The sequence below is a fragment of the Zingiber officinale genome, unplaced genomic scaffold, assembly GCF_018446385.1.
Source record: "Zingiber officinale cultivar Zhangliang unplaced genomic scaffold, Zo_v1.1 ctg134, whole genome shotgun sequence".
Taxonomy (NCBI): domain Eukaryota; kingdom Viridiplantae; phylum Streptophyta; class Magnoliopsida; order Zingiberales; family Zingiberaceae; genus Zingiber; species Zingiber officinale.
The window spans coordinates 91,060-114,766 of NW_024589830.1; the positions used below are offsets into that span (position 1 = coordinate 91,060).

Sequence of the window (23,707 nt, forward strand, 5' to 3'; positions counted from 1 at the left end):
GCTAATATAAATCCTTATATCTATCATTTATTTCTTAAAATAGCTATTATTACTTTATCATAATTGTCTAAGACGATCCATTTGCGTGTAGTCAACTTTGTACTGCGCATGTTATCTAGTTCTAACGACGCGGTCGCGAAGAAGCGGACCGTGTTTGACCGATTAAGCATTAGAGAATGGAGAAAGAGATTTGTCTTTTGCGGACTTTTTTTTATCATTGAATATTTATTTTCCGAAATGGACAGCTTTAAATATTGTACGGTCTCACGGCAAAGATCGCATCGGAGCTCCAAACCCTGCGAATCTTCCGAGGGGCTCGCTCTTCTCGCTGATTTGTCTCTCCGCCTGCTGTTTGACCCTTTCCCATCTTTGCGCAATCGGCCGGTTTCATTTCGGATAGCTGATTTTCGATCGGTTCTTCGTGTTCATGGGGTCGAGGTGAGTTTCTGTTAAAATCCCGTTTTTTTTTCCCCTCTCTTGTTCGGATTCTGGAGCATATTTGTAAATGTTTGAAGCCTCGTCCGTTGCTTTTGAGTTATGGAAGACGATGAGAAGTAGCTTTTACTAGGAAGTTCGTTTTTCTTAGTTGAGTTGGAGTCCAGAATGTTGTCGCGAAGGGTATCTGATGAGTTGGGTTTCGTCTTCTTGCTATAAATGGTCATTAAATTTGGCTATTGCTGATTTAATTTATCGTGCTTTGAAGTTTGAAGGATGAATCTTTGTGAGATATTTTTGTTTTTATTTGATTGATACCTCTATTGGCTTCTACCTAATTAACGATAAACGACAGAATTTTATTTAGCTGTCAGCTAGCTTGTTCTAAGTTTAAAAGATGAGTTTTGATATTCTCCCCTCCTTAATGAAATGATCAGTTCTACTCACATGAAATTCTTAAAGTCTGGGTGCATGCTTTCTTGTTCTTTCTTCCAATGGTTATACACGAGTCTCAAGTCATATCTGTACGTGGGTCTTTTGAGATGACTAAATGAGGTTCCTATGCTTATAATGTACAAACAAGCAGCTAACATCTATATACTTGTACTTCTATGATCAAAGAATTATGTTTCATATGCATGGAAGAGAGAACTAAGATGAAAGTTCTTAAGTGGCTCAATTAGTAATGACCTTCCTTATTATCGCGCAAGGTTCCAAGATCAAATCCTGCCTTACTATTCTTAATTTGTGATTTAGCAATGACCTTCCTTATTATTGCACAAGGTTCTAGGATCAAATCCTGCCTTATTATTCATAATTTGTGAAAAGGTAAGGAGATTACTTAGATAAGCCAAAATTGGTTTGGCTTTCATGTTCAAGAGAAATGTGATGCTTTGCCATGCTGGTTGAGACTTCAGTCTAAATATGCATTTTCTCTGTTTATTTAGTTGTAATAAATTTCAATGTAATTGACATGCGTTTTGTGTAGTCACTTTTTTTGTAATCTTAATTTTAGCAAGATAATGTTTTCATTGTGTTTCCCATGTGAATTTATCTTTCATAAAATATCTCTAATTTATTTTATTTATATTTTTTTTTGCAATTTTGGCTTGGCAAAAAATTGTTCTTTGTTTGGTTGATAAAATTCTTATCCATTATTAGTTTCAGAGTTCATCCTTTAAAATCTCCTGGTGAACTCATCGGAAGAACTCATTCAGAGGCTGTAAGTAGCCTAATCCCAAATGATGAAGGAAATACTTTGAGGAGCAATGATCAGCATAGAATGTCAGACACTATCACAGTCCCCATAGGTTCTGGACAAAGAGATACTGTCAACAGGCAAGCATGATAGCTTTTTGCCCCTATTTTTACTCACCTTTTGTTTGGTAACTTATTTTTCTCCTTGTCTATCAGCCTGTTAGTGTAAACATCTAAGAATTTTATTTTTCTTTCCTGGATTTCATTTTGGTAACAATTATGTTTATAATGATTAATTGATTTTCATCAAATTTGATAAGAGAGATCATTCCTAATGTTAGGTTCAGCATCATATTTGTGGAGAAAGGAAGGTAAAGTTTTCCACGATTAATTAAAAGCAAAAAAGTAGTTACACTAATTATGGTTTGTACATCCATTTAAAATCACTTATTCACCAATGTGAAGCATCTAACTTGTTGATAATAGACTTTAAGTTAGCAGCAAATTTGTTACTTTCCTTACTATCTATCTTCTGGATGACATAGTACTTGCACTCCTTTGTGAATCAAGTAATGCATTGCACCAAAGGTTAGCATCATGAACATTCTTGAGGGCATAAAAGTGAAGATTCATAGATGGAATACTTAGCAGGCAAATAATCTCATTGTCTATGTCCTTGCTTGCTCAAAAATTACAAAACCATTTTTCTGAAATTTCTTTTAGATGTAGGGATAATTTCCTAGCCTTTAAGGAGTTGAAGAATCCAAGTGCACCACTGTCACCAAAAACAATATTTATCCTGCAATACTTTCTTCTTTGTTCTTTTATCACTGTTTTACACCAGTTATTTAATGTTTCACCACCCTTTTTCTGACTACATTTATTCGAGTTTCTGGCATTTCAATTGTGAACTTCTGCTTTACTGTGTAGATCAGGAGCAAAGTATTTTTACGAGCCTAGCATGGATTTGGAAGATGGTAAAGCTGAAAAAGAGCAGGATAGTGCAAAGATACAGAACCAGGCTCTTGTGTCTGGTCTAGCATACTGCATAACATCAATTAGCATGATTTTAGTTAACAAGCTTGTACTGTCCGGCTATGATTTTAATGCTGGAATCTCCTTAATGTTATACCAGGTTTTGTAGCTCAATCTCATTTATCCATATTTTTTATCATGAAATTTATCAGTTGCTTCATTAATATCACATGAAGTGTTACATATTATTAAACTGTTACTCCATATTGCCTTTGGTTGCAGAATCTTGTGTCTGTAACTATAGTCTCCTCTTTGAGTTTGTTCAACATAATATCAACAGAACCACTCACATGGAAATTGGTTAAAGTCTGGTTGCCAGTGAATGTAATATTTATTGGGATGCTTATCACAAGCATGTTCAGGTATGTTACAAGTCTCAAGAGCAGAGATTGTTCAGTTTTTTCTTCTTGAGGCAATTACAAATACAGATTGTATCTGCTATCATTCCGTTAGATTGTTTATGCTCAGATAAACTTTAAAATATTAAGTCTATAGGGGATGAGATGACTAAATTTTAAAGTTTCAATAGGAAACTTCTACTGGCGTACTGAATTTTGCTCCTCTTATGTTTTCTTTTGGTTTGTAGGCATAGCCGCATAGTTTGACTGTCTCCTGTAGCAATGGAGTTTATTCTACATATAAGAAAACATTAAATATATTTATCTCATCTTCTTCATCCCTACAAAGCATATATCTAGGGTAGTAGTGTAGGCTAATAGTCCATATCTCAATTCATCGGTATGATTAGTTTCTGGCATCATTCACTGCAAGCATGGGGTAGGCAGTTTGATTTGATTGGTTATCTTTTCCTTGTTGCATTAACATGGAATTCTTTTATATTTTGTCTAATATGTGATATTCTAAATGCAGTTTAAGATACATGAATGTTGCTATGGTAACGATTCTCAAGAATGTCACCAATGTCATTACTGCCCTTGGAGAAACATACATTTTCATGAGGCATCATGATAAAAAAGTGTGGACTGCCCTCTGCCTAATGGTATTTTGCTCTTCAATATAGCTTCCTATAATAATGCTTTTTTAGAGAGGAATATGTAAGTCATGATCAATTTTGGTTGGTTGCATCTAGAAGCTAATCATTAAGTGCAATAAATAGGCCCTGCATCAGACCTAGGAAGCAACATAAGGTTGCTACCTGATATAGCTTCTTCCAAACCTATCTACATGGTCCACCCACGCCGAGCAGATTGAAACTCAGTTAAACAAAATTGGAATTTACTCTACTTAAACCATCTATGGTGCTTCTGCTTGGTAGAGCATAGTGGCATGTATGAACAATCAAAGCTTTGAATCTGGCACAACAAAGCAAACTTGGCAATGTGGTGAAAAAATCTTGAATGAGAGGTCAAAGCTGAAGAACTTTTAAACAAACTCCATCCTGCCAATCCAAACAGATTGAGACCTAGAGGAGTAAATCAAAACTTTTTCTGAAATTACTTCTCTGAGTCCAAATACACCCGCACTGTATCTATCACAACATTATAAAGAGTGCTGAATCCCCCATTCTCCACCAAAGAAGAAAGTTTCGGTTCCTTCCTGCAAACTGATTTTGAATAGTTCATAATACATAATTAACCCATTCTTATGAATTGGAAATTTTGAAATATATGTTCTGCAATTCTCTGTGCGGCAAACATAGCAAGTCCTTTATCACATAGCCACTTAATAAATTCCATCCAAGCAAGATTGATAAAACTGGACAGCTTCTACTTACTACGAATTAATGATAAAACTGAAATGTGAATAATAACTTTGTCTTTATTGGGAACTAAATATAGAAATGAATAATGGCATGGCAGTAGTCATGATAAAACAATGTTCCTCTTCATAATTGACCATTTTTGTCTTGTGGACCAGCAGGGCATGTTGTTTATATTTTGTAAAATATCTGTCAACATTTAAGTAGAATAGTTTTTAGTGTTGTTTTTTCTGGATCGTTGTGTATATGCCAATAAATGGGAGATATAGAAAGAAATAGAAAACTGCTCCTGTGATTCAATTGGCAATTATCCACATACAGTATGGGCATCCTGAAAAAGAAAATTGCTCAAATTTGATTCTCCATGAAACTGTAGGAAAGTCTACTATAGCACATTTGATTTCTGATTCAACTTTGTCTTTCTGCTGCAGATCATTTCGGCAATTTCAGGAGGCATGACGGATCTTTCTTTTCATGCAGTGGGCTATTCATGGCAAATTGCAAATTGCTTTCTAACAGCAGCATACTCAGTAAGAAGATTCACATATTTTTCTTTGAAAGCCTAAGTTATTTTGTGAAGACGTCTATGAAATCAAAAGTCTGAAGCCAACTACTAATTTCATGCATACACGGACGAAGATGCTTGTTGTTGCTCAGTTATTTAAGTAATTTGTTCAAGAAATTAAAGTTTTAAATATCAGAAAATCTGATGTTTAAATTAAAAGCAAACTGACTATCTATTAGTCAGCTTAAATCTGGGCACCAATGACTCTTTGTTTTAACATACTCTGAGAATTGTTAAAATCACATCATAATTAGTCACTTGTCTATTGACAAACCAACAGAATTACAAACAGTTGAACCTTGATCCATTTATTAGCCATTAACCTTTAGTTTCCACAAAATCACCAGAATTTTATCCACTACAAGACAGTTATTCTCATTACTTCATTCTCTGTGATTGTTGATTTATATACCTGTTATAAATATACTGTTCTAGGATAACATGCTTGCGCTTAGCATATTAGTCAAATGGTTATAAACTTGTATATCTTCTAGTATTCATTTCTATCATGAACTTGTTCTCAGTTAACGCTGCGATGGGTTATGGATAGTGCTAAACAAGTCACCAAGTCTGGAAACTTGAATGAATTTTCAATGGTTCTTCTCAACAACACTCTATCTTTACCACTGGGGATAGTACTGATGTTTGCTTTTCAAGAAGTGCAGTATCTCTATGAAACGTAAGTGTTGAATTATACTTATTTTCCTTTTTTTTTTGTTTTTCAAGAAGTGCAATATCATTTTAAGTCCTTGGAGTCATAAATAGGTAGACTGTTTTCTGTTCTATCGGAATTGTTCATAAATCCAATTCCATCTTTGTCGTCTTATTGGAATTATGTATCTATCAAGCGATTTGACAGGCCGCTTTTGAGGATGCCTATGTTTTGGTTAGTAATAACTTTAAGTGGTATTCTGGGTCTTGCCATCAGCTTCACTTCTTTGTGGTTTCTTCACCAGACAAGTGCAACCACTTACAGGTACATCCCTACTAAAACCAGATGCAAGATTCGAACTGTTTAGTTGATCCCTTCCTATTTTGTGTGCCCTAAACACATCCGATACACTTGAACCAATCATATCAAATTTTCTTTTCCTTCTCCAGCCTTGTAGGATCTCTGAATAAGATTCCTCTTTCAATTGCTGGATTATTTCTTTTCAAGGTTCGAACAAGCATGCAGAACCTCTTGAGTATCCTTTTCGGTTGGTATTCGTACTTATATATTGGTTAGATAACTGTCTTGTTCCTTTTTCAGCTTCCTGATAGATGTATGAAAACCAAATATGCAGGACTCTTAGCAGGAGTATGTTTTGCTAAAGCAAAATTACGGTAGCATTCTCAATCATATTTACTGAAAGAGCCTTCTGTGGAGCTGCTCAGAAACTGGCGTGGATGTTTGATTCCAAAGTTTGAGCAATCAGGATATGCACAGACAATGTGGACATTTCACATGTCGGTGTCGGCTGTTAATACCAGATAATCCATGGAACCCAGCAAAGAAAATCATATCATCAACAGAAAAGAAGATCTAAGTTTCTCAGATTCAGCATAAATTATTTGCGTAGATACAGGTACTCTATCACCAAATGTTTCTGATAGCCATTTTCTTCCCCATTTATTAGTTCTATTTCAAGTTTAAACTGGTTTGAAATTGAGTTCATTGAGAAGTCTGTTTCAATCATTGGGCTTTGAAATGGTTGTCCTCATCACTTATTCTTCAAAAAAATGTCCTGAATTATATTTGCATTCATCAGTAGAGTTGGAGATTTAGTGTGAGCTTTAACCTCGTCAAAACCAACAAGTATTGTCTATCTTCTGTGATTTAATCTTTACATGTCGCCTATGATCTCTCCTGGCAAACAGAATCAATGGGTGAAAAACATTCTGTAATTTACCAAATCTCTCATGTATCATCAATCACCTAATGATTGTTTAAGTTTCTTCTTAATGTGAAAGAATCCTTGCCTAAGCTTAGCTCTCAATTTAATGATGGAGCTATTGCTTAGGCTAAGAAGGTTTCTTGCACCAAGATGAAGTTGCATTGCTCTTCAGCTGCCGGCATGGTGTCAGTGAGACATCATGAGCTTCTCCCATGACAAATTCACAGAGCCATTTCGACTTAGACTTGAACCCACTCAAGCTGACATTTATGAAACTTACCCTCTCATACATTGTCCCAGGGATGCCTTCAAGAACTGGTCCCTTCCCAATCTCTACCCCAACAACATTGTTGATGTAAAGGTCATGTCCCTGGTCTGGATGATCGTCTGAGCCCCTGCTGAACCTTATCGGCACCTTCACCAGCTCCATAACCACATTGCTAACTGTGATATTGGTTATGTAGCCTCCCCTTCCTCGATCTGATTTGATTCTTAGTGCAGCTGAAGAATCCCAGACACGAAGGTCCTCCACTATGATGTTAGCTATCCCGCCTGACATTTCACTTCCGATACCAACCCCCGAGCAAGTAGGGGTCGTGCCAGACACTCGGCGGATAATGATATTTGATCTTGGTCGTGCCACGGCCATCCCATATTGATCCCATCTGCTCTTCACAGCCACTAAGGCATCCCCACTCTCAATGTAGCAGTCTTCAAGCAAACATGCGAGCTTGAATCGCCATCAGTGTTTGGAGCATTAGTAGGCGCCAGTATCGTAATGTTCTTAACCACGACATCGCTGAAGATTGATGAAGAACAAGTTTATCAGTAAAATGAGAGCAAGTTTACTAGAGAAAAAAAAAAAGAAAAAAGGACATGAACAACCTGCAGTAAACTGGATGAATTGTCCAGAAAGGAGAATTGAGGAAGGTGAGATTGGAGATGAGAATGCTATGTGAATTCACCAGCTCTACTAGGTGACCTCACCTCTTGTGTGATTAAGAGTTTTATTCCACCACATTCTTCCTTGCCCATCTATGCTTCCATTTTGCCCTGCAAACAACATTCCATTCCATTCCATTTGCCTGATAAACAATTAATCTACAATTAATTAGTTTGATAATTATATCTATATATATAAGAACATTTTGAATTTTGGACGTGGCGATTAGAACCTGTGAGCCCAGAATTACGGCACCGCCTCCAAGTGAAGAGTGAAGCGGCTGGTGAGTGTCCCCTGGGACGATCTAATAATTAGTGCATGAGGTGTTGTCATTATAAGGTCTGAGTTTCGAATTTTGACATAGTAAGTAAATATCTTCTTCATGCGTCAGTCATTATTTTAAAGGCTAGTAGTCATTCATGATTTACCTTTTGCCATCGTGAAACGGCTGGTGAGGTTGAAGCTGCCGGTGAGCCACTGGCCGGCTGGCACATTCAGCTGCGCGCCGCCTTCCTCTCCGGCGAGGTCCACGACCGCCTGCCTGAACGCAGCGGTGTTCGACGTGGCCTCGTCCCCGACGCCTCCGAATTCCGAGACAGATGTCATCGCCTTCCGCTGCCTCCCCGGCTACCGGTAGAAGGTCGCGCAGCTCCTCGGTGGGCCGCTGGCGTCACGCGGAGGAGGCAGCCATTGCGAAGCAAGGGCGATGAGGGAGGTTATGGCGAGGAAAGAAAGGACGGGCAAGAAGCGATCGCGGGCGAGAACAGAGGAGGCAGCCATTGTTGCGGCAGCTTGGTGGCGTCCATTGCCCATGGCGATCGGAGACTCGCGCCGAGCCGATGGAATTAAAAATCAATTGGAGGATTGACAGAGATCAAAACACGAAGGGAAGGATAGTTTTGGAATGAACAATGCAATGGGTTACAATCGACGTCGAGATCCATGGAGTTCGCTGACGGCGACTCGCCACCGGAGGATTTCCTCAGTATAAAATTCTAAAAATGCCCTCACATTTAATAACTTTCTAGAACGCCGTAGAAGTTTTGCTAATATTTAAAAAACCCTTAATATAATATAATATAATATAATATAATATGTCGGTAAGTTTTTTCTTTTCAAGGGGTTGAAATGTCACCCAAAACGGGAAAAAAATAAAAATAAAAAAAATCTTCGACTTCAATCTAAAAGGATGTTTACCTAACAATTAGTGGAGCCCACAATGGGTGACGATTTTATTTTTTAATGCTCATAAAAGAATACCTTTAATAATCAATTAAGCAATACATCATATTTTGGTAGAAAATTAAGCCTAATAAGAAGAATCCACATAATAATTCATAGATGTCACGTGGAATTCTATCTTTGATTTCTTCTCTGTGAGATCAAAGATTAATAAATAAATAAATATTTAAGTCCCTTTGCTTTTAATAAAAAATGGTTCATTGAATTCATAAAAAAATAAAACAAATTGTTCTAAAAAAAGTTTGATCTATTAAATGAACGAGCTGAGCTAAGTGCTCCAATAAATTGAGATGACAACATATTAGTCAAATTGGTTTATTTGATTGGGACGAATGGATTGAGTCATTAAAAAATTTTGAATACTCTAATTAAAATAGTCAAGTTGTGTGAATCTATTATTTTAAATTGATGACTATATAAGTTTTGAGTGAGTTCATTAGGTTGAGTGACTTAGCAAGATGGTAATTTACGAGTGTTGGATAAATATGGGTATACTATTTAATCAGTTGACAGTCGACTATAAATTTATTAAAAAAAATAATTAATCATCATAACATTATTTTTTTAAAAAAAAAATATTTGGGTACGAATGTAAATATTTGGAAAGCCAAGCCCTACTTTGCTTCCAATGAAAGTCAAAAGTCAAAAGTCTTCGTCTTCGTCTGTAAAGAATTTTCTATTTGTATTCATTCAAAATCCCCAAATCTGATCTACTTCGCAATCCGATCGATTCAGCAGCAGAAGCCATGGATCGAGAGCCGGAGGAGCTTCAGTTCTTGGGCATCGTCGGCATCTATCAGGAGGCCGCCAAGATCCTCGCCGGCGGTCGCCGCCTCTTCGCCCAGATCGCCGGCGCCCTTGTTCTCCCTCTCTCCTTCCTCTTCTTCGCGCATATCGCCATCTCCCACCGCCTCTTCCACTCCATCCGCCGCGATGAGTACGTCCTCGACGACACCCCCCCGGGCTCCGCCTCCGAGTCCTCCGCCCTCCACCGCCTCGCCTCTGACTGGTCGGCCTTCCTCCTCTTCAAGGGATTCTACCTCCTCGCCCTCCTCGTGTTCGCGCTACTGTCCACCGCCGCCGTTGTCTACTCCGTCGCCTCCATCTACACAGCCCGCCACCGGGACCTCGCCTCCTTCCGCCAGGTCCTCACCGTCGTGCCCCGCGTCTGGCGCCGCCTCATCTCTACCTTCCTCTGGGCTTTCCTCATCCTCTTCGCCCAGCACTCCGTCGCCGTCTTCTTCTTCTTCTCTATCATGCTCGCCACCGGCGACGACTCCGCCGCCGGCCCCGCCCTCGTCATCTTCTTCCTGATCCCGCTCTACGTCGTCACCCTCGTCTACATCAGCGTCGTCTGGCACCTCGCCAGCGTGATCTCGGTCCTCGAGGACTCCCGCGGGCTGGAGGCGATGCGGCGGAGCCGGCTGCTGATCCAAGGCAAGCTCTTAATCTCCTGCATCATATTCGCGAAGCTCAACCTCTGCTTCTGGTTGGTGGAGTGGTGCTTCCGCCGCCTCCTGGAGAACCGTCGCGCCCACACCGCAGGTTTCACCTGGCTGCTCGCGCTGCTGCTCCTCCTCCTCCTGGGGCTGGTGATCCTCTTCGCGCTGACGGTGCAGACCGTCGTCTACTTCGTCTGCAAGTCGTACCACCACGAGAGCATCGACAAGTCGAGCTTGGCCGGTCATCTGGAGGCCTACTTGGGCGAGTACGAGCCATTGAAATCTCAGGATCTGCAGATGGAGCAGGTGAATGTTTGATTCATATAGATCGACACGATGTATGTTGCTATGATTTTGGAATTCACATAAAAATTTCAACTTTCTGATTCGATTGAATTGAGAGAATGAATGCTGCGATCACCGCGATCGCCTACCAAATCTTTCGGAGTACAGTGAACATTAAACACATCAAACAAAGTCAACCTTTTCTGGCGACAAACAAAGACTTTTCAATGTCAAACGATCTCTTGTTACGGCATTGAATTTGCACAATTTCTAGATGAAACAGGAACTTCTCCAATGGCGGCTTCTTTTTCTTTCTTGGAATTTTTTTCATCTCCTACTGCAAAGGTAGGACAGCTTCTTCCTTGCCTCCACGATCTCATCCAGCAAGTCATCCAATTCCCCGACAAGGCTCTCACTTCCGCTCCTCAGCATTCCCAACCACCCCTTGAGCTCCTCCGCCATCTCCTTCACTCTCCCGCCGCCGGCGGCTGCCTCCGCGTCACACCTCCACGCCCCGGCACTCTCCAGCTCTTCCCTCAGCTCCTCAGTCCTCGCCCTCACCCGCCTGAATTCCCGCATCCGGATCCCCGGCGCTGCTCGTCCCGCTTCCGCTACCATCCTCTGCCGCAGCCGCGCAACGCAGAGCGACGTTTCCGACGCGAAGAACGGAGAGTAGGCCTCGCCGGCAGCCGCCAACGCCGCCGCCAAATCGGGCCCGTAGTGCACCGAGCCCCATAGCAGGATCAGGAGGAGGAGGGAGCCGGCGTTCCTCAGCGCGCAAAGCATGCTTCTGAAGCCGTTGAACGCATCGTATCTCGATTCCGCCCACGACGCTTCCTCCAATTTTAACGATGATAGTTCAATCCGCGTCTCCATTAGCGCTCTGTTCTCCTCCTCCAATCCCGTCGCCTCTCGCCGGCAAATCGAAACCGCGCGCATCGCCTTAACCAACCGAATCGAAAGGGGCGTAAAAATTAGATTTTTAAACCGGCATAAAACAGAGCATGTCGACTAGACTCCGACCTGCCGAGCGAGTTGAGCAGTGGGGCCGCGCCGCCACCTTTCGACCGCCGCGACCATGTCAGCACCGGCGGAGCAGTAGTTCTCCATCCCCGCCACACCGAGCTTGATGACGCGGCAGACGTCCCAAAGGCGGGAGCTTTCGTCCATATACTCGTCTAGCCACCTCTCCCCGACGGGGAGGTGGAGCTTCCTCACCAGGCCGGTCAGCCGGGAGTGGAGCGCCCGGAGGAGCGCCGCCGCGCGCTGCAGGAACTGCAGCGACATGAAATCGCTCGACGAAAAGCTCGCGTCGCCAAGGAGCTCGTCGACGCCGCGGACCAGGAAGGCGAAGAAATCGGAGGAAGGCTCCATGGTTTGCCGCTCCTCTCCTCTCCCCTCCCCTCCCCGTCCTTTAAATCGTCGGATCGTGGCTCTGACGGAGAAGACACTCGCTCTGATCTTTTCTTCCCTGCAATAAATTTCAGCAAAAGAAGGCTGCAAAGTGAGGGAGAGGGGCTCCAAGCACCTGATCAAAGCCATGCAAAAGGGACGGAGCTACGGAGAGAAATCATTTTATTGCTAACATCCTCCATGTCCTTAGAAGAGACAAGAGTTGTCTTCAAACCATCGATTGACGGCCATGATTATGAACATTAGCTGTCCATACGAATTACTGCAGTGCAGGAGAACTCAGCTGCCTGAATCCTCAGTGTGTGCTCGCTGCAGCTCAACAATGATGATGGCTAGTGTTTCTTCGCCAGTTGTATCAAAAGAAAGGAATCGCAGGGGAGAGAGATGATCGTTAAACAGGGTTCCTGCAAAGCTGTGGAAGCGTGTTATGGTTTCATCATTCTTGTTGATGATCCTCTGCGTTGGGATTAAAGAGATGGTACAGATCAGTAGGGGTTTATTGCAACGATCAGTCGCTGTTTGAATGATAGAGTAGATCTCCTCGGAACAAAACTAATCTTTTTTTTTATTTCTAACACAGAGATAATAAGATTTTATTAGTTCCTTTGTCTTTTCATTCTACTGCACAGATGCAGAGGACAGAGCTGGTAGGTGGGAGGAGAAAAAACTAAGGTATTCAAAAAGGCATAAAAGTGTTGATTTGCAAGCTACAATATTAAATATTTAAGTCCCTGTTACTATTTGTGATTAACATTTTGCTGATTCCAGCAGCACACAGACAGTCAATTTTGATTATTATTATTATTATTATTTTTATCTATCAATTGGAGCATGTCATTGTCACAGAGAGTGGTCAACGGAGCTGAGATCTCAAGTTTCATGCTGCCTTTTGAAGTTGTGAGGATAGACATTGAATCCAAATCAAGGAATTTTAAGTGAATTTCCTGCTTTTGTTTAGGATGGATTATATATATATAAATCTTATCTCTCTGTATCATCAATTGTTTAAGATCTTACAAATTTTAAAGTTTATGAAATTTAAGCTTCCGAATCTAAAGCTTTTCAACTCATGCTTTCTATTATCTTAACTATAATTTTGGACAGCAACAGTAGACGTTCTCTTCTTTAAATAGTTATTTCAATATATTAGAAATTATTGCATCTCCGTAATTGAAAGTTAATGCAACATTAGAAAAAAAGAAACAATGAAAAGTCTAAAGCAGGGTGAGTTGACTGTGCAAAAGAGTTGATTAAAATGATTCAAAAAAAATGTGACAAGGCACATATGATTTAGATTTATGGAACATCACGTCTCTTCGAGACGATCTAATGATTAACACATGAGATATTATCATTATGAAGTCTAAATTTAAATCTCGATAAAATCGAGATAAATATTTCTCTTATATATTAATTATTATTCTAAAATAAATAATCGTTTATGATTTATCTTCTTTATGTTGATCCTGGGATGAATTGACAGAGATGTTCCTGGATGAATTGACAGAGACGCTAAGAACAGACATATTCATCTTTTACCACAAAATGTATGGAACATCATTTTCTTGCAAAAATCAAAAGGTCAATGGATGCCTTGTAATTTCCAGCTTACAGTCAGCCAAAACTTCCAAAAACAATAAATTTGATCCTTATACGTCAGGGGATCATTGATAACGACTTAAAGTTAATAGTGCGTGAGAATTGAATAAGGTGTAACAATTAACTACTAAGAACATGTCTGATGCAGCCAATGAGTTTCTGGTTATAAACAAACACTGCTATAAACACCAACAGCTACCAAACTTGCCAAAACATTTCAATGCAGCATGATTGGTACAATTACAAATTACGATTGATTTAACTAAAGAATCAGATTTTTCTAGCTTGATAAGATAACTAATCCTTATCACCTCTTAGCCAATCATACAGTTTTTAATCAAACAAAAAAAAATTAACAGGTCATGTAGCTAAGCTTGCTGCCTTTCTTCCAATGGCAGATATTGGTCATAACTTGTGCCGCAGCTACAAGCCTCGCTCCCACGGAAACCAAGATGGTAACAGAAGCAAATTATTTGTAGTCGATTGTCAGACTGTGGTGCAATTGCCAGTGGCATGATTTGCCGGTCACAAGAGAGTGCAGAGTGATCTGAGCTGCCGTCAAGCGGCAGGTGAGTCTTGGGGTTGAGCCCTCGGGCGATGAGCTTGCGCTTTATGCGTGTGTTCCAGTAGTTCTTGATCTCGTTGTCGGTCCTCCCAGAGAATTGCCCAGCGATGACTGACCATCTGTGAACGCAAACCAACTAACTGTGATCTTAAACTGAGTGACTCTGAAAGATTGAGGTTTCGAAATTGTAGAACCAAATATTGTGCATACTTGTTGCCGATGATGCTGTGGAGCTTGATGATGAGCTCATCCTCTTCCTCAGTGAAGTTGCCACGCTTGAGGTCTGGCCGAAGGTAGTTGATCCACCGGAGCCGGCAACTCTTGCCACACCTCTGAAGCCCTGCAATTTAATCACTAACCTGAAGGAATCAATTATCATACAACACCAGAACTAGGAAGAGAATTAATAGCCGGAAATTCCTGGACCTGCTGCTTTAGGAAGAGATCTCCAGCAGCCTTCGCCATAAGCTCTGATGTAGGAAATCAATAGCTGGTCCTCCTCCTTCGTCCATGCTCCTCGGTTGGTGTGTGCCTTCTCGCAGCAAGGAGACCTGCCCATGGTTGATGTGCACAAAGAGGAGTTCCTGCTTCCTTTATATCGAAGAGAGGATGCTAGCAATCTCTGTTCCTTTTGTTGCCTCTGTTGATTCCTATTGACTGGTCAACTACTTGATCAATCTGTTGCAGTGCTTATTGGGGAACAGTATTTTAAAGTTAGACTGGGCAGGCCGGATCAACTTAGAATTAAAGATCACGTCATTCAAATAATCTAGTGTATAAATTTAAATTGAGTGAAGAAATCACAAACTAAGGAGTTTACCAATTCATTTGCAAGACAGTTTCCAAAAGAACTAACTGATTGAGATCAGGGACATAAAAAGGAGAGTTATTTGCCACTAGGCGACCAACCCACCAACTTCATTGAATGTTTCTACTTTGTTTCAAGTAATAACATGATCCTGTCTGATGCATACAAGTAACGCTAGTGCCCTATTGACCAGGGAAATTCTGATTCAGTGAATATCCAGTAGGAGAAAGGTTAGCTCCTAAAACTCAACCACTAACTACTTAGCCGCCATGGTTATTAATGAGGTCTGACTTTGAAGGGTGCTGAATGTGAGTCGAAGTCAGAGTCAGAGATGAAGTCAGAAGGTCAGGTCGACTTCTGAAAGGTATGGCACTTGAATGGACTTGGATGAAAAACTAGCTATGCTTAGAGTGCAGCAATAGGAGTTGGTCATGCATTAATCAGGAAGTATGGAATTTGAGAAATTTGCCAGTGTGAGTGAAAACCACTTGGATGAGAGTAAAGAGTAGGTAAACTACTATGAGCAAAATCTGGCACTGGTTAAATGCATTTAATGAAATTGAGAGTATGCTGATAGATTGGTAGGCCAGTCAACATTATGATCATAAATAAGCTTGCTTCCTAATGTAGAACAGGAGATAGTAAAAGAACATCTTCAAGGGTGGAAAGAGAGGAATGATTGCCTTCTCATCAAAACTTCAAAGTGCTCCATGATCCCTGCTCCAGAAGCTGATACCTTTTTTGATTAAAAAATAATAATAATAAAAATAAAAAAATGGTACATTAATCGGTGAAAGTGCAATAAGAAGTGCTGCTTCTGCTTGCTTTGCAATAATATGCGGTAGAAAATAATAATCTTTCCTTTTTTGGAGTCAATTAAATCACAGGTGAAAAAGCATATAACTAATTGATTTGATTGAGAATAATTTATTATCTTTGTCTCAAGATGACCAAAGAGGTGTGGGTTGCGGCTTAGAAGATGTATTCCGATCTAGGCAATACTTCTCAGATTTTTGAGCTATGATCGAAGTTGAAAGATTTGAAACATCATTCAAATTCTATGACATAGTACTTCCCTAATCTTCAAGATTTTCAACAAGAACTTGATCTATTCTTTGAAGAATATTCAACGTGCAGTAGTGTCAAAATTTGCCGCAATATCGAAAAGGAGCGTATATTTGATTTTTTTGCCGGTCTTAATCGTAATTTGGATGAGGTACGCAGACGCATTGTTGCTCGTGAACGATTTCCATCACCTAAAGAAGCATTCACGGAAGTCATGTGAGAAGAAGTCCATCGTAAGCTCATGCTTTACCGATGAGGTTATTGCACCACAATCCATTACCGCAGACACTTCAACTTTGGTTTCCACAAAAGTTTCGGCACCAAATCAGCATCAAAATAAACGCCTTTGGTGTGAACGTTGCAACTGGCCAGGCCACTGTCAGGATAAATGCTAAGGATACTCTAAGGATAAATGCTAGGAAATATATGGGAAACCATCAAATTAGCAACCACGGAAAAGAATGAAGATCGTGGATTTCAAACTCAATCGAGCCAAGAAAAACCTTTTGTCTCCGATGTTCTTGCTCCCTACACCAAAGAATAGTTGAACAATATGTTGGAGCAATCTAGGTGCTCTAGGTTTTGATGTTTGGGCAAAGATTTAAGTTAAGTTTATTGTTTTATTTAATATGTATTGTGAGTGTGCAGGATATAGGTATAACAATGAGAGTCCAAGTGTGATCTTGGCAAAGGAGGAAAGTCCAAGGGTGAGTCTTGGAAGTGCAAGTCCAAGGATAAGTCTTGGCGGTGTAAGTCCAAGTGTGACTTGGCAATGAATGAAGTCCCGGAGATGCGATCTCTTGGCAAAGAAAGACCCAACAACAATGACAAGGCCGATGGAAGCTCCAGAAGACAAGGTGTGAAGGATAGGGAGACATCCGAGGGACACAAGGCTGATGGAGAATGTTAGAAGACAGTTACTGTAGCATTATTGTAGCAGTCGACTGGTATCAAGCCGTTGGCTTGTAACGGTCGAAATACACAAAGGCAATTGTAAGTATGACAATCGACTGGTGGTGAAAACATTGCTTGGATGTTTCCATACAAGCTCTATTTAATGGAGCTCAGGATGCTTGAGCAAGGTGACGAAATTAGTGATGGTTAACCCTAATTAGAGTTTCCAAGTGCTCAAGTGATCTAATGTGGTCTTGTGCGGGTTGTGGTGAGGTTTCTCCACTCACAAGGTGCTACGCGAGCTAGCCGGAGGTTTTTCGAGGTGATCCACCGACGGATTGAGGTTTCGTTCACCTTATGGATACGCCGTGAAGTAAGAACAAGTTATCTCCGAACCACCTAACCAAACGTGTTAAGGTTTGCTTGGTTTTCTTCTTTGTATTGTTTAGGGTTTAGATTTATATTTGTTAGTATTTTGTTTTGTATTTCCGCTGCATACTAACGAGTGTAGGAAGCGACGATTTGGGTGATCGGCTATTCACCCCCCTCTAGCTGGGCATCAAGGTCCCAACACAATATTGCAAATTCTTCGACCAAAGGCCCTCAATGCATCTTCCACCTCTAATGTTGGCTCCTACTTCATGACTTAAACTGGTAAACTCAATTCATCATTTCTTAAACATTCAACAACCCCTTGGATAATTGATCCTGGGCTTCTAACTATATGACAAATGACTCAAGTATTTTTTCCTCCTATTATCCCTATTCTCGCCAAACTACTGTTAGGATTGTTGATGGATCATTAACTATAGTTGCTGGCATAGGCGATATTCGATTATCTCACCACATCATTCTAAAATCTATTTTTCATGTACCTGCTCTAAAATGCAATTTGATTTCGATAAGCAAAGTCACCCTAGATAATCAGTATTTTGTTAAATTCTTACCTTTCTCATGTCATTTTTAGGAACTACTATCGGGGAAGACAATTAGCAATGCCAGAATTCATGAAAGTCTTTATTACTTCGAGGAGAAAAAGAGTCAGTCTTTGGTGTCTCATGTTTCTTTTTGTTCTAGTGATAGGGAATAAGGGCATCCACAACGAGCGCTAATGCATGACGTGGCGACTTTTTCGAACACTATAGCATTAACACATTCAAAACTTTGAACAAGTTAATACTACAGATTCATTAAAAAAATAAAAAACAATGCATTAACGCTTCCCACGTTAATAGCATTGCAGGTGCTCTAATGTCTTGGCAGTATTGTCTTAGTCATCCTAGTTTTGGTTGTTTGAAGCATTTGTTTTCATCATTGTTTACTAATAAAGATCTTTAATCTTTCAATTGTGAAGTGTGTCAACTAGCCAAGCATACCCGCACTCATTTCTCTCCCAAACGATATAAATCAACTACTCCTTTTTCACTAATTCATAATGATATTTGAGGTCTCTCACGAATTCACACCTCGTGGGAAAAGATGATTTATCTCATTTATTGATGATCATACACGGGCTACTCGGGTTTACCTTCTTAAAGACAAATCTGAAACCAATAATATCCTCAAAGCCTTCCACAAAATGATCCGGACCCAATTCTAAACAAATATCCAAATTATTCGAATCAATAATGGTAAAGAATATTTCAATGCCATTTTAGGTGAGATGGTAAAGAATATTTCAATGTCATTTTATGTGACTATTTAGAGGAAAATAAAATTGTTAGTATAAGCCTTAAGAGTCATTCAAGAGTTGATTGATTTAGGACATATTGTATCATATTTCATTAATAAAAAGCAATGGTTATTATATTTACTTCATATCTTTGCAATATGAATAAGTATAATAATATCTTAGGCTAATAGGTTCTAGTCTACAACATAACAATTGGTTGAATTGATAGTGAGAGTTTGTAGATATATATATAGACACTACTCTTAACTATTCCTAGTCAAGCATTAATATGCAAGGACAATATTATTGCGTTGAGACTAGCATGTAGATCAATTGATGACTTAATCTCACAAGTCATAGATATGAGATATCAAGTTAACATATGGTATATATTAGAGAATATGTACTGAATTGACCCGCCATGAGATATTTCATAGATCGTTATATGAGTCATAAGCATTCTCATAGTGACTATTGGTATGAATAGTTCTTAAACCTAAAGTCACTACGATTCCCTACATAAGGAGTTATCTACTTAGGTATTGGTAAACGTCACCTGTAATAAGGTAGATTATAAAGTCGATCACTGGATGTGCAATAAGTTATGCGAAGAGATGTGAGTGATGTATATGAGATTTATCTCTTTCATCCATATGACGGAAGTGACATCTATGAGTCTCTTGATTAAGTAGGACACAAGAATGCATGACCATGCTCAAATTAGTCAATATGAGATATTAAGCTTATTTGATTGAGTGTGTCTACTTAGGAATCAAGAAACATAAAGATTGATAAGAGAATAACACAGTATATGCCTTATTGATCAATCTAGATATTAAGAGCCAAGTCATACAAGATAATAGACACAAAAATGTTAGGTCGGATCTCGACATTTTCATCACTTGGATAACAATGATGCATTGCTAGATGTTACTCATTGTTTATGTATCTAAAATAGTTTTAAATACATTGTCAACGTTACGAGAGCATGTTGGGTCACACATAAAGAACATGTTGATTTATAGATAGGTTTAATTTAGTTTGACTAAATTATTATGGGCCTTAAGATTATTGGATTATTCATTGAGTTAGACTCATTAGGTTGGATTGAGTCTAATCTGAGTTAGGTTCATTGAGTTAGACTCAATTAAATCCACTCATTGAAGAAGGAAGATCAAAAGAGAATAATGATTAATTTGGATTAATCATGCATTAATAAGAGGAAGATCAAAGAGCAAAAACCCTTGGTATTCATTGGATGAATATAAAAAGATTTTTGGCGTTGTATTTTATACATGAGACTTATTATCTTCTTCTTCCTCCTCCTCTTCTTCTTCTTGGCCGAAACTTTCTTGAGGGGTTGGTAACACAACCAAGGTTGTTTCTTCTCCAAGTCGTGAGCTCGTGAGACAAACGGGAGAACGTATTCGTATGGATACCATAGATGCGCGAACACTTGATCGAGCTGAGATCTGCATCCAAAGAAAAGTTGTTGTTGGGAGTTCGTGTTTACGCAACAAAGGTAGAACTCTCAATTCAACTAGTATACAATTTCCTTCGCATGGATCTTCTGGAAAGAATCTTGATAAAATTCTGATGCGCTTGTCTTGTTTTATGCTCAAGATCCTAACAGAAATTGCTCATCAAAGCTCTTGTGTCAATACTCCACAAAAAACATGGAGTTTCTGAAAGTTAAAACGTCATTTGCCGGATGTTGCCCATGTCCTTATGTTCACCATGTATGTTCCAAAATATTTATGGGGCGATGTAATCCTCACTGTTGCGTATCTTATCATTCGTCTCCCTAGTCACGCCGTAAACTTTGTCACACCTTTCTCTCTTCTCATCCAAACATATCTATAAATTTTCAGCTCCAATAATCTACTTTTGAAGGCATTTGGATGTATAGCCTTTGCGCATATCCATGCCCATAAGCACAACAAACTTTGAACCTCGAGCCCTTAAAACTGTCTTTGTTGGGTATTCTCTTACTAAAAAGGTTATCGATGTTATTGCCCACGCATAGAGAAGACATATGTTACTTGTGATGTTACTTGTGTGTTACACCACACGACCGTGGTGATTTCCAGAGCTCGACATGGCCTGGCCGTGTCACAACACAGGGCCTTGGTGACAACTGTGACAACCATAGAACATCCTCAAATGATGATGAAGATACCTTTGGACACCACACCTCCCTCCATGTTTGATCCTACCCAAGTCGGTCCTCAAATTATTAAAACAAGGGGAGTATCGAGTTAAAATCCATATCCTTGTTTATTCAAGGAGAAAAAGTTCTCGAGCTAATGAAGAAATTGTGAATTCTAGCCACAGCCAAGAAGATGAATCGATGGAGAATCCTCTAACGAGTTAGTTACATTTTTCGATCTTGATATATCAATTGCATTCAGAAGGATGTCCGATTCGTACCAAATATCCCATTTCCACCTTTATCTCCTATTCTAATTTATCCTTCACATTTCGTGCTTTCTCTTCAAAATTGTCTAGTGAATTAATACCTAGGTCGGCCATGGAGGCATTACCTATTCCTGAATGGAAGATTGTTGTTCTTGAAGAAATGCATGCTCCCGAACAGTATAATATATGGGATTTGGTGGAATTACCACAAGGGAAAAGTGTCTTGATTGCCAATGGATTTTCACGAACAAGTACAAGGCTGATGACTAGAGGCTTTACTCAAACCTATGAGATTGATTACACTAAGACTTTTGCTCCTGTCGCCAAACTTAATACTGTCAGAATTCTTTTATCATTGACGGCTAATCTAGATTGATCATTACTTCAACTTGATATAAAAAATACTTTCCTCAATAATGGAGAGCTTGAATAAGAGGTTTATATGAATCAACCTCTAGGATTTGAAGAAATTTGGGTAATAAAAATGTATGCAAGCTCAACAAATCTCTCTATGGTTTAAAATAGTCACCTTGTGCCTAATTCGATCGATTCTCCAATATAATCAAGAACTTTAGATATATTTAGGGATAAACAGATCATACACTACTTGTGAAACACTCTGATTGAGGAAAAATCACCATTCTTATAGTGTATGTTGATGATAGACATTAAAAAATTAGAAGAAATCAAGGAAACTGGTATGTTGGGATGTAAGCCAAGTAACACGCCAATTGAACTCAAGAATAAGAGAAAAATATTTGAAGGAAACTCCGTTGACAAAGATAATTATCAGCGACTTATTGGAAAACTCATTTATCTCTCATATACATGTCCAGATATTGCCTTTGCAGTTAGTTAAGTAAGTCAATATATGCACTCACAATGTCAAGGTCAACTGAATGCAGTATACAAAATCTTAAGATATCTGAAACAAACTCCTGGGAAAGGCATGTTCTTTGCAAAACTGAGGATAGAAGAGTGTGCGCATACACTAATGTAGATTGGGAAAACTCAATTGATGACAAAAAACCAACGTCTGAGTATTACACGATAGTATGGGGGGAATTTAGTATCATGGCGTAGCAAAAAAAACAATCTATGGTTGCAAGAAGTAGTGTCGAAGCGGAATACAAAGCTATGGCTGAAATTTGTGATCTCATATGGATCAAAAGAGTGATGAAAGACTTAAAAATTCAGTTTGAAGATACTATGCTACTCCATTGTGATAATAAGTAAGCCATTAGTATAGCTCGCAACCCAGTTCATCACAATCAGACTAAACATGTAGAGGTTGATTGTCATTTCATCGAAGAAAAGGTGGATGAAGGCATTATCAGTATTGAGTATATTCCTATATCTCACTAATTAGCTAATCTTCTTACAAAAGGATTATACGAACAAGCTAATAAGTTTCTTGAAGGCAAGCTTGATACAATCAGACTAAACATGTAGAGGTTGATTGTCATTTCATCGAAGAAAAGGTGGATGAAGGCATTATCAGTATTGAGTATATTCCTATATCTCACTAACTAGCTAATCTTCTTACAAAAGGATTATCTGAACAAGCTAATAAGTTTCTTGAAGGCAAGCTTGATATAATCAATTAGATTGATTTGATTGAAAATAATTTTTTTTAGTAGAATAATTTTTTCTTTCTATAAAATTATTCTTTTCCTTTTTTTTTATTAATTCTCATTGTATAAAAGTGTATCCGTTGTTCATGAATAATATGGGTGAGAATATTTTTTACATGTCCTTTGTTCAATTTGATTTTCATGTATGCTTAAGTTAGTATTCATACATTCACATCCATGAACCACACTTGCACACAAGCTCATGCCCTCCGATCAATCTTTACACCATCGGTAGAATAATTTTAGACCTTAATTTCTTATTGGCTCATGTAATTAGTTTTGAAGAGCCTATACATGAAATAGTCTGTTTCATGTTCCAATTTAATCACTTGATTACAAAAACTAATTTCAACTGCCCAATACTCCAAATCCCGGTCATGCAAGCAGCTTGATATGATATCATCATACTCACTAACAATGATAATGCTAAACTGTAATTGTTATTGCCATCTAATCGTCGATTTACACAGTAGATCCGATTTATGGACTTCAGTTTACATACAGGAGCGAATTAACGAAAAATTAACTTGAACAAGAAAAGGTAAAGAAGCGTAAACCTGGAGTTGCGTCATCCCCAAATCAAATCTTTCGCCGACTTCACAATTGCAGGATCCGCACCGGTTCGACTCGAAGAGCCCGCGCCCGCCAGCGCCTCGGTCGTCGTTGTCGAGGGGAAGAGAGTTGGGCGAAAGGAAGGAGCAGTCGCCCTTCCTGGGCCAACGAAGAAGAGCTTGAGGACACTCTCAGTCTCGACGAGATCGGCGGCGGAGCCGCAGCGGACGCCCCGCCCCGCCTGCTGTTCGACGCCCCCGACGAAGAAGAAGAAGAACATCCTCCCGAGGATTCAATGGTTCAGTGCGTCGTGAGTGAGAGAGATCGAGATTCGAGAAGCGTAGTG

At 39.5% G+C, this 23,707-nt stretch overlaps 4 protein-coding genes and 1 pseudogene across 5 annotated transcripts; 2 read left to right on the forward strand and 3 right to left on the reverse strand.

Moving 5' to 3' along the window:
• The first annotated feature begins 255 nt into the window (after window positions 1-255).
• On the forward strand, window positions 256-7,231 carry LOC122036163 (GDP-mannose transporter GONST1-like). Of its 2 annotated transcripts, XR_006127326.1 has the most exons (11): window positions 256-438; window positions 1,597-1,773; window positions 2,563-2,767; window positions 2,890-3,029; window positions 3,538-3,667; window positions 4,819-4,917; window positions 5,477-5,631; window positions 5,812-5,928; window positions 6,054-6,151; window positions 6,239-6,520; window positions 7,130-7,231. XR_006127326.1 is itself a non-coding variant. In XM_042595405.1 (10 exons), exons 1-10 carry the CDS (start codon window positions 428-430, stop codon window positions 6,280-6,282), a joined length of 1,176 nt encoding a protein of 391 aa, XP_042451339.1. In that variant the 5' UTR covers window positions 256-427; the 3' UTR covers window positions 6,283-6,725. The 2 variants fall into 2 exon arrangements, 1 of the variants encoding a protein (XP_042451339.1); XM_042595405.1 differs by lacking the exon at window positions 7,130-7,231 and having other exon boundaries at window positions 6,239-6,725.
• Window positions 6,833-8,818, reverse strand: LOC122036217 (annotated as a pseudogene).
• An 886-nt stretch (window positions 8,819-9,704) lies between these two features.
• Window positions 9,705-10,844, forward strand: LOC122036167. Its single transcript, XM_042595410.1, has one exon. It carries the CDS (start codon window positions 9,761-9,763, stop codon window positions 10,772-10,774), a length of 1,014 nt encoding a protein of 337 aa, XP_042451344.1. The 5' UTR covers window positions 9,705-9,760; the 3' UTR covers window positions 10,775-10,844.
• A 2-nt stretch (window positions 10,845-10,846) lies between these two features.
• LOC122036164 lies at window positions 10,847-12,283 on the reverse strand. The gene is made up of 2 exons (XM_042595406.1): window positions 11,765-12,283; window positions 10,847-11,683 (listed from the first exon to the last, which is right to left on the reverse strand). The coding sequence occupies exons 1-2, from the start codon at window positions 12,281-12,283 to the stop codon at window positions 11,069-11,071; spliced, it is 1,134 nt and encodes a 377-aa protein (XP_042451340.1). The 3' UTR covers window positions 10,847-11,068.
• Window positions 12,284-13,919: 1,636 nt separating this feature from the next.
• On the reverse strand, window positions 13,920-23,695 carry LOC122036168 (myb-related protein 330-like). The gene is made up of 4 exons (XM_042595411.1): window positions 23,367-23,695; window positions 14,745-14,996; window positions 14,529-14,658; window positions 13,920-14,437 (listed from the first exon to the last, which is right to left on the reverse strand). Exons 2-4 carry the CDS (start codon window positions 14,875-14,877, stop codon window positions 14,122-14,124), a joined length of 579 nt encoding a protein of 192 aa, XP_042451345.1. The 5' UTR covers window positions 14,878-14,996; window positions 23,367-23,695; the 3' UTR covers window positions 13,920-14,121.
• Window positions 23,696-23,707: the final 12 nt, after the last annotated feature.

Coding starts and splice junctions, on each gene's coding strand:
- LOC122036163 (XM_042595405.1), top strand. Junction 3,668..4,818: donor GGACTGCCCTCTGCCTAATG/GTATTTTGCTCT, acceptor TTTCTGCTGCAG/ATCATTTCGGCAATTTCAGG. Junction 4,918..5,476: donor TTCTAACAGCAGCATACTCA/GTAAGAAGATTC, acceptor ACTTGTTCTCAG/TTAACGCTGCGATGGGTTAT.
- LOC122036167 (XM_042595410.1), top strand. CDS start 9,761: ATGGATCGAGAGCCGGAGGAGCTTCAGTTCTTGGGCATCGTCGGCATC.
- LOC122036164 (XM_042595406.1), bottom strand. CDS start 12,283: ATGGCTTTGATCAGGTGCTTGGAGCCCCTCTCCCTCACTTTGCAGCCT. Junction 11,684..11,764: donor CTGCTCAACTCGCTCGGCAG/GTCGGAGTCTAG, acceptor CGGTTGGTTAAG/GCGATGCGCGCGGTTTCGAT.
- LOC122036168 (XM_042595411.1), bottom strand. CDS start 14,877: ATGGGCAGGTCTCCTTGCTGCGAGAAGGCACACACCAACCGAGGAGCA. Junction 14,659..14,744: donor ATCTCTTCCTAAAGCAGCAG/GTCCAGGAATTT, acceptor ATTAAATTGCAG/GGCTTCAGAGGTGTGGCAAG. Junction 14,438..14,528: donor CACAGCATCATCGGCAACAA/GTATGCACAATA, acceptor TTGCGTTCACAG/ATGGTCAGTCATCGCTGGGC.